Here is a 9,968-nt window from a genome sequence, read left to right as displayed (position 1 = left end):
GATAAATTCCTACCATTTATTAAACGTTAGGCTTTGATTGGTCCTCGAAATATCATGTTTCGCGGATTCCTAGAAATTCTTTCGAAATACGCGTGAATAATACCCGTTTAGCGAGTGAAGTGGATGCTAATAATAGGTGAATAAAAAATTGATTGGGACGTTAGAAGAAGGTGTGGAGAACAAATAATATTCGTTCATAAAAGAAATACTAAGATTCACGTACATAGAATGTATTTTTCCGATGTAAATGGTACCTCAATAAAGAATATAAATTTAATGTTAAAAAATTCGATTCACCTTTCTATACGGTTTCAAAATTATTCTTTTGTCAAAATTTAATATACATTGCATTAAGTCAGTGTTAGACGGAGTATTAAAACAATTCTATTATTCCAAGTATTTTGAGGTTAGGTACGACATAAAAAATGACAGTTGATCTGTCAGCAGTGCCACTTGTTGCTCTATCTGTCGAATCTAAACAAGTTATTTCGACATTATTAAATCCTCCGAAAGTTATACCATCCGAGAATGGCTTACCACGGTAATTAACAATATATTAGTAATCTGATCAGTTTTTTTTATTACTTTAGTTTCATTATATACATAGTGCCACTTAACAATTATTATAAATTTTTATATATTAGGGATTGGAGAGGTCTTGCTCATTTATGCAACTTAAGTGGAGAAGTAATGCCACTGCTGATCTCACATGCAGATCCATCTGCTTATATTTTGACAGCTTGGGAACACAAGGAAAAAAATACTACACTTAAAGATTTTCAAGCAGTATTGGAAGAAATTGATAGATGGGATATTTTGAATGATACACTAGAACTTTTTGGTATGAAATAATTTTATGTGTGATTTTTAGTCTAGTCTCTTCTATCTGACTTTTGTCTGATGTTTATATTATAGAAAAGGATGCTGAAAGATATTTGGAACAAGTGCAAAAGTCTCAGACATCAGCTGAAGTAATTGCAAATGATATTGATGCAAAAGTTCTTACTGTAGGCAAGTGAAATATGAAGTACAGTGCTAGATTATTATATGAAGTAATTCAGAAACATTAGCTGTATTTTTTTTTTAACAGATGATCTTCATAGGGTAAGAGAAGGATTAGAAAATCAGTATTATGATGCATTTTTATTATATGCTGATGAAGACACTAACTTTGCCACTGAAATGGTTGACAAACTGGAAAATGAATATAAATTAAAGGTAAGGAATCAAGAGTGATGTATGCAAAAGTAATAAAATGCAAATGAAATAATATAAATGTGTTTCAGCTGTGTTTAAAAGATCGCGATTTAATTGGTGGAGTTACATTTGAGTATGAAGCTGTGATGACTCTAATATCAGAGAGGTGTAACAGGTTAATTGTTATAGTATCACCCAATTTTCTTAAAAGTTCAGCAAATAAATTCTTTCTGAGCTATGCTCAAGCATTGGGTATTGGTAAGTTATGATACTAATTCATTAAATAATGTAATTTATGTGGTCCTAGTATTATACTGTAATATACATTTTTATCAGATAAACGACAACGGAAAGTCGTACCATGCGTGTACAAGCAATGTCAACTGCCACCACAGTTAAATTATATGTTTAAATTGGATTACAATAGAGTGGGTTTATACGATTTCTGGGGAAAATTAAGGGATTCCGTGCGAACTCCAGGTAAAATAAACGGAAGTACAAACAGTTCTCCTATGAAGGAGAATTTTCACAGTAATTTAAATGTAAATGACAAAAGTGAAAAAGATGAAAAAGATGAAAAAGATGAAAAAAATATAAAACATATAGAACCCTTACAAGTAAATAAGCTTCAGTCAGAAGATAATAAAGAAACACTTAATATAGAAAAAAATTCAAGTCAATCTTCATTTGACAATGTAAATAGTTCAAAAGACAACAATAAGAAGTACACTCATTTTTTGCAATGGACAAAAAAGAAATGGTCTAAAATAGGAGAAAATAATAAGAAAGAATATGTACCAATCACAGAAACAGTCAGTTTACCGTCTCTAAAAAGTTTGGATACATTAAGCGCGTCAGCAGAGTCAATGGAAAAAAAACATAAAACGAAATTTATAAATAAGTATGTAAAAAAAGTGCAATTGAAGAAAGTACTCGTTAAGTCGTAATTGGGCACGGATTGTTATTTTTACTGTTCAAAACTTGTAATGTAAGATACAGTTGTATTATAGTTTGATAATAAGATGTACATATATAAGATCCTCAATAAAATGTTATTGTTTTATGAAAAATTGTATCGAATTTTTATTATCCAATGATTTCATTAGAGGTTAAAATTATATACATAGTGTACAACTTGTTGTATGTCTGTTTGTTTAGAAAAGTTTCCGTATTCTAATAACGATGACATTAGAGTGGTGGAGGGAGTTTGTCTCATTATAATATTTCAGGTTATGAAATTCCCGCCATACTTACAATTTTGGCGCCTTTTTACTGAAAGTGTTTTTCGTTACATTTTATATTATCCACGACTTATAATTTTTCTTAAATAAAGTGCAAATTCGAGAAAAGAATACAAAGTGTTAAAAATATATGTGTGTTACGGTTTATCTGCAAGATAATAAAAATGGTTCGTCGTAAATCTGATGCAAGGTTAGATAGACATCGTTCATTTTGACGTTTCACATTATATACTGTTAGTTAATGTCCGAAATAAAGATATTTTCAATAAGGTCTGAATGTTTTTACTTATTTATAATAGCTTTCGTGGAATTAATATTCTAAGGAGTGTAGGTTTGTAAAGTAATTTTCAGACTTGCTTCTGTTGGTGTAACATTTTGAAATGTATATATCAAAATTCAACAGTTAATATTAGCAACATTATTATGTAAAATTTATGTAATATTAACACTTATACTGTTTTTACTATGAAATTTACGAAAAATGTAATTTTATTATCTTAGATCATGGCATAATATAAGTACAACGGACAGTGAAAAATCTAGCGTAAGTGTACTGCGATATATAATAAACATAAATAGAAATTAATTACCTTATTCAGCATATTAAATATTATTGTTGTTTGAATGTTTTACAGACTCATGTTTTAGTCGATAGAAACGAACGTAGACGTCCAGTTAATAGAGTATTGCAACAAATAAAATATTTACGAAGGTCCGTGCATTTGCTCATACCAAAAGTTCGTTTCGCTCGTTTAGTTAGAGAAATTATTATAGATTACTTTCCAAGGAAGCAGATAACCAGGTAAAAATTTAAACGTTTGAATTTTGAAAATTAATCTAATAATTTTGAATATTATATGAATTTGTAACTTGTATCTAGACTACAGGTGACGGCGCTTCAAGCACTACAAGAAGCAGCTGAAGCATATTTAGTTGAATTCTTTGAAGACACTATACTAATGGCACATCATGCAAAGCGTATCACTATTAAAATACATGATATGATTTTGGTGCGAAGACTTCGAGGAAGGCGTGATGTCATAAATAAATAAGTGTAGATATTTCAGAGTTATAATGTAATATCTGATATTTAACGTTTTATTGCTTGTATATTATAGAAATTTTTCTCTTTTTTACGAATGATATTTTAGAGGGTAATATGCGTATTAATAAATGATAGCAATCAAAAGTAAAATAAGATAGTTCCAGTATTGATGTATTAAATTAACTTATTGTTATAAATAATCGAAATGTAATCAATAAAGGTATTATATTTTTGTACTGTGACAAATAAATATTATTTAAAGATTCTGGAGATACTTTCATTGATAACAAAATTAGGTCTGTAATGGTTTGTTCAATAAAATTTATTTTACAGGAAACATTCAAACTTTTGATAAAATTCTTACGTTTACTTTACGAAACTTTGGTAAAATATACATTTCTCGATTCTCAGGCAGGATCTTAGAATAGTACATGTCGAAGCTTCGTAAGGTTCACTTCGTACGGATTTTGTTCGAACTTGCTACGTATGTAAGATAACATCAGTTATAAGTGATACAGTAAAAAGGCTTATTAAACAATAAAATATTCAGCGTAACCGATTGTTACGTTAAAATTTCTTGTTACTTCGTATGGGTTAGCTGCCATCACTCGCGACACGCGCCGCAAGCGGAACGTTATTTCATGATATAGCAGTAACCTACATAAAACCGCCACAATATCTATAATACAATTCGATAAGGAAATATAAAAGCCACCTGAAAAAGCAGGCTACTCTTTCGTGTCCGTGTATATCGAAGAACAATCTCGCATCTCCTAATTCTGAACTTCTACGAAGACACTTTGTAATAGGCACAACATTAGTTACACTTTTATGCTGCCTGTCATTGTACAGAGTAGAAATTACGATACCTCGTAATTAACTACTATGGCGATGCTTTACAATAATTTTTTTTCTTTCTTTCTTAAATTCGCTGTACATTTTTTCAAATATCGTGTATACTTCTCGTGTGTACACTAACATTATAAATCGGCTTTCGTGGGGGAACATTATATTATACTTTTTTTCTTTTTTCTTTTTCTTCTCTCCTTCGAACATCCTAAGTATGTACACTTCTTTTAAACGATACATCGTCGAAATAAAAAAAAATAGGGGGAAAGGAAATACTGTTTGTCGAGGCGATTCTGTACATCTCGAAAACAAAACATTTCTAATACAAAGTAGAAAAACAGTTTGAACCGATGACGACAATAACAAGCGAATATATACGACACTTGGTTCTCGTGAAAATGCTAAGCCGTCGCTTAGCTTGGAATCACCCGCGTTCGATCGATACAACACGTCGATTATTTACTACAGTTACATTAAACATTGTAAAATTAAATAAGTCTTTGTATCACCGTAACTCCATTAACGGAGTTACTTCCTCATGAAAGACCGCACCTTGTTCACGCATTTGTCCATAAAGTTCTTCTTTCGTTTTGGCTCAGCCCCCGTAGGCAGCGAGAGCAACGAGCCTTGCTCCCTTGATTTAGGCTTGTACTCATTGGACGAGATGCTCTCGTCGGAATCTAGCCCTGCACCACAGCTCCTCGCCTTGAGCAGTGTCGATTTATCGTTTCCCGTTACCACCAAACGTTCCTTCAACTCTGTGCTGTTGTCACAAGGATCGATGTTGTCAGAGCTCGTCTGTGAATACTCCTTCTTGTCCTCTGTACTCGAGACAACAGTTGACAATCCTTCATCCACGTTCACGAATCGATTCGGCTTCGATGGACGTATTGATGTCTCTTTGTCGCTGTACTCCTCGAGATTAGGCGAGTTTTGTGCTTCTTCTTGCTGTACAGTGTTCACTGACTCTGATTTTACCTCCACAGCGGTTTTCACTCGCTGTCTAGGAACTGGTCTTGGACTCTGAGCTTCACTCGACTTAGCTACTTGATCCTCACAATTTTCAGAATGAAGATTAACAATTGGTTCTTGTTCTCCTTTGATCTGTACACTCTGTGGCACAGCCTGGATAAGAATATCCTCCACTTTAGCATCGGACAGTCTGTCCAGAGTTTCCAGAGACGTGTTAGAGTCAGTTTTGTTGCTCTCATTGCTTGGCTTAGGTGACTCTTCAGTCTTCATGTCTGGCATTATACCATCTTCATCTAGCAAACCGTCCAAGCTTCTGGATCTTGGTCTTGTTTGTGTCTTCTCTGGCTCTCTGACAGGCGAGACTGATTTCTTCTCGTCTTGATCTAACAACTCTAACGAACGTGACCTGGTGGATGGAGATGGTGGATGACGTGGAGGTCTTCTCGGGATTGGACTTCCTCCAGGGTGCGTGTGGGTGAACTTCAATCGCGGAGACGTAGGCGGTAAGCCCATTAACCAACGGGACGGACTCGACGATTTTCTAAGCCTGAAATATGAAAGGTAACAGTGGTAGATCCTAAGCTATGTCGGTTGATGAATAGATACAATGATTGTGGTACAGTTACGTCTAACAGACATGCAGCCCTTGCCCCTAATTTTACTTCTTTAAATGTGACATGTGAACACTTGCGAGAAATTTTCTTATTCTCAGATTGGACACATATCACACATTCATCCTAGAATGATTTTCTTCTGAATGTTACAGTACAAAAAGAGAAATTTCATTGAAATGATATATCAGAGATCATTCTAGGATCAATTACATCCATGCTTACACCTTAGAACCATGACAATTACAACAAAGTACAGTGATAACATAAAACTTAAGCAGACAATAATGGAGTACAATTTTTGAAGGACACTAATATGAACTGACACCAATTAAACACGAATATATTATTAATATGTCCTCGACTGACCTAGTCGTGATTGATTGTCTTTAGAGCGATTGTTAATCCTGGCTGCATGGAAGAAGAAATATTGTGTTAGATTTGGTGCATCCTGAACTTTGGTAAAAGTTCGATTAAAAGGCGTTTTCTCTTCTCTTGTAAATCATAATTACCTGCTCGGTATGGCTGTGGGCAGGCCCTCTAGTCAATCTCGCCCCCCTGTCGAATCTTTATCGCTACCCCTGCTTTCGTTGCTGTGCATACGCTGGTAATTTGGTGGCTGTCGCATATTCGTGTTACCTGGTGTGTTAGGCTGCGACACGTCTTTTGACGCGATGCTTCTTGGAATATCTGATCTGACTGGAATTTCTCCTCGCATAAACCTACCAAAGAAAATGTCCCAGACCTTTATTTCAAGAACGAATTCGGTACACAAAGTGAGAGCAACTTTGCAGGTATTTAAACGGAATTGTTTACAGGAGAGAACAATACTTGGCATCTGTAAGGTTTAATGATTTTTATAGACACGAAAGTATAAACAAGATTGAATCTTGAACATACCAAATGATCAATTTTTGCATATAATCAGTATCAAGGGACTTTCTTCCTTCCTTAGGTTTCTCTAAGTTTTTAAATTCACCTTTCAAGCTTGTCTACGCAGGCGTCTTGGTAGTCGTGGATCCAACGTACACCGTTAAAATGGCAAACTGCTCGCATATCTTCAGGCAGTTCCTCAGGCTCTGGCCACTGGAAGTTGTCTATGATGGGGATTATGTTACACTGTGACTGTAGAGCTGCTACAATCTCCTGTAAATATACAATCGATACACCATATATAAATCGTCCTTCCACAACAAGAGTAACAATCATTCCATTTTACTGAGTGAAATATTTACCCTATGAACCCAGTCTTTGCACTCGCTGTCCTGTATACACCTTTCCAAAGCCTTGGGCGTCAGCACAAGGAGGAAGTGTTTGGCCTGCCTGATGCTCTGCAGTAAATTGTTGTCGAACTTGCCAGCCTCTAGCCTTTCGACGTCGATGAACACAGAGAAACCACGCAGCTGCAAGTGTACCTTTAGCAAACTAGCCAACTGAGATCCATTTGATCTTCTATAGCTAACAAACACATCCAACGACTTGTCTGATGATTCATTCTCTGAGGAACCTAGCTGATTGTGTTGCATTTCCTTGATAGCGCTCTGTATCCTCAACCGGTGAATACTATTCGTGATACCACACTCTGTGAGTAGCTGATCATCGGTCAAACTCTTAATCGAGTCCCGCTCAACGCCAGCGTTGAGCATACTGTATGTATAAATTGAAAACTCCTGGCCAATCGACTGCAGAAAGCTGTTCAAGTTCCCTGTGTCTCTACTACTGTAGTCAGCCATCTTCTTCAAGTTCTGCAACTCTCTGGTGAATCTTCTCCTCCTGATCCCATTCGTCAGCCCGATATCCTCCTTGAGATTCTCCTCTGTCAACTGCAACAACAGATCACCGTCCACTCTGCTCTCTACAAAGTTCTGTGCACATTCAGCGAATCCAATCTGTTTCACCCATTCCCTAACATCCTCTGTGGACCAAAGAGGCACCTGTTGGCTAAGCTTGTGAGGAATCTCTTCACCAATCAAACGCAATGCCTGTGCTGCATACTTTGAAGCAACCGCATTTGGACAACTGGCTACCTTTTTCAACGGCTCTATGGCTCCTATCATCCGGAAGATCTCAGTGTTTCCCTGCTGTTTCTTGATACCAGCTTCCATGCAAAAGTGGAAGGCAGCCAGGTTCCTAGCCTCCTCTCTCTTAGAGCTCAACACTGGTACCAACCTCTCCAGCCAGTTTTTACTCTGACCATGAGCGTGTGCCAGGTTAGATTTAGCAAATTCATAGGGATTATGCGAGGTGACGAACGGCTCTACCAAGTCCAGAGTACCAGACTTCAACACTGCAGCCTCAATTTCTTTATTAGCTACCAGTACAGCTATAGCCAGGCAGGCGTAATACTTGATGTTGTCGTCGTTGTGGAAGGCCAGAGGGAACAACCACATTGGCACTTTCCTCTTGATCATAGCTTCCTGGTTCTCTGCACCACCATACAGAGACAAATTCGCCAATGCACCAGCACAGTGTCTCAAAGTTTCAATGTCATTCTTTCTGCACTCAAACAGCACAGCATCTAGCCCACCTAGCCTGATCACGTCGCTGCAGGTGCCTTCACTATGTTTGAACAAATGTTCCAAGATACCAGTGCCTACTCTGGAGTGATCCACAGAGTTGGCATTCTTTGTACAGACACAAGCAACGTTCACCACCTTCTCTAAACCATGTTCCACCACATGTGCCCTGTTCTCCGTGGTCAAACACTGTTCCAGTAATCTAGCAGAGGAGAATTGCAGCTCTTTATCACTGGCCACGCAGTTTGACATTAGCAAATCAAGACCACCTCGTGTTCTAAGAGTGTTACAAAGGGAATAGCCTAATTCGTGGCCATGAGTGGGCACTGCCCAGGCTTTTCTTATTATCTCGTTCACTCTGTTTAGTAGTAAGGGAGCTTTGCCGTTCTTTCCATCGTTGGCCTTCAAACGTTCCACGAAACAGTCCAGGAAGTTCGAGTACTTGTCGATGGCTCGATCGACGTCCTGTGGGCTCGATTTGGAGCAGAGAAGGTCTAGATCGTCCAGAGGTAAGGAGAGTAGCTCATCTTCGGCTGGTCTTATACCGTTCATCAGTTGGTTCACCGCGTTGGCCGCGTTGATCATCGACGACTTCGATGTGACGCCTTTCGACGCGATTGTGATGCTCGATTGTGAACTCGCCGCCATGTGCTTCTCGTGGTTGAAGATACCGGTCAGGGTGACGGTTTGCCTCTGTTGCTGCGCCGCCATGGCTTTCTGCGAAGAGAAAAAAAAAGGTCATCGTTGTTTTACAATTTTTTTCAGGGGACAAACAGAAGTATTGCAATAATTTTTCAATAGCTTCTGCTAGTACGAAGCTCTCAAATAAAACAAAGGGAATGATATATCAGACACTAAGAGGACACAAAGTGACACACAGAATTGTTCGAAGATCGAGTATTCCAAACTTCTTCGTTTCAATTTATGGATTACGAAACGAGGGAATGCAAAAGTAACGAAAAAACTGAAGAAATATATGGAACTTCGTAAGGAAGAGACAGCTAACCATTCTAGAATCGAAGCTGCACTTCCTCAGCATGGCCATCTTCGGTGGTTTCCGGCCGGGAAATCGAGAAATACTGAACGCTGTCTGCAAGCTGTTTCACCGTTTAAATCCGTGGATCCCACTTTTCGCGCGAGAGATCACGCTCGTGTAAATGCAGCGTAGAGACGCGACCGTGGCCTACACGTGTGCCAAAGCGGCGGACAAATATACGGCCTTTGAGCAGCAAAGGATTCACGATGGTTTCTGGATGATGGCCGCTTGGTTTCTCGCCAACGGTGTTAATCGAATGGTGGCCATTGAAAGTTTCTGCGTAATTTTCTTCGCCGAGTGTCTTTTACGGATCTCCGGGGAAAATTGAGGGGAATTGGATATTTTACTTGGGGTGTTTCTTGATCAAATTTTATGTCCTCCAAAGAGAAGAATATATTTTTTTGTGAATGAATAAGCGAACGGACACTGAAAGTTCCTGTGTAATTTTCTTCCCCGTCTTTTAGAATTCTCGAGGAAAATTCGATATTTTATTTGGTGTTT

General features: G+C 37.7%; 3 protein-coding genes across 3 annotated transcripts in view; 2 read left to right on the top strand and 1 right to left on the bottom strand.

Moving 5' to 3' along the window:
- Window positions 1-3,490, top strand: part of LOC108570844 (histone H3.3-like) — a 4,769-nt gene extending 1,279 nt beyond the window's left edge. The window contains exons 3-4 of the mRNA XM_017932769.1: window positions 3,072-3,240; window positions 3,319-3,490. Of these exons, the coding sequence (XP_017788258.1) occupies window positions 3,072-3,240; window positions 3,319-3,490 (341 nt within the window). The remainder of the gene's footprint in view (window positions 1-3,071; window positions 3,241-3,318) is intronic.
- LOC108571531 (myeloid differentiation primary response protein MyD88) lies at window positions 355-2,144 on the top strand. The gene is made up of 6 exons (XM_017933596.1): window positions 355-541; window positions 645-841; window positions 916-1,011; window positions 1,091-1,218; window positions 1,287-1,455; window positions 1,534-2,144. Exons 1-6 carry the CDS (start codon window positions 426-428, stop codon window positions 2,142-2,144), a joined length of 1,317 nt encoding a protein of 438 aa, XP_017789085.1. The 5' UTR covers window positions 355-425.
- A 739-nt stretch (window positions 3,491-4,229) lies between the features above and the next one.
- The window catches only part of LOC108571663 (sterile alpha and TIR motif-containing protein 1), a 46,476-nt gene continuing 40,737 nt past the window's right edge, over window positions 4,230-9,968 (bottom strand). The window contains 4 exon segments of the mRNA XM_017933763.1: window positions 4,230-5,851; window positions 6,428-6,637; window positions 6,895-7,061; window positions 7,151-9,148. Coding sequence (XP_017789252.1) covers window positions 4,861-5,851; window positions 6,428-6,637; window positions 6,895-7,061; window positions 7,151-9,148 — 3,366 coding nt within the window. The 3' untranslated portion in view covers window positions 4,230-4,860.

Source organism: Habropoda laboriosa, unplaced genomic scaffold (genome assembly GCF_001263275.1).
Source record: "Habropoda laboriosa isolate 0110345459 unplaced genomic scaffold, ASM126327v1 scaffold15, whole genome shotgun sequence".
Taxonomy (NCBI): domain Eukaryota; kingdom Metazoa; phylum Arthropoda; class Insecta; order Hymenoptera; family Apidae; genus Habropoda; species Habropoda laboriosa.
The sequence above is the reverse complement of the archived record's forward strand: the minus strand, read 5'-3'. Positions and strand labels throughout refer to the sequence as shown.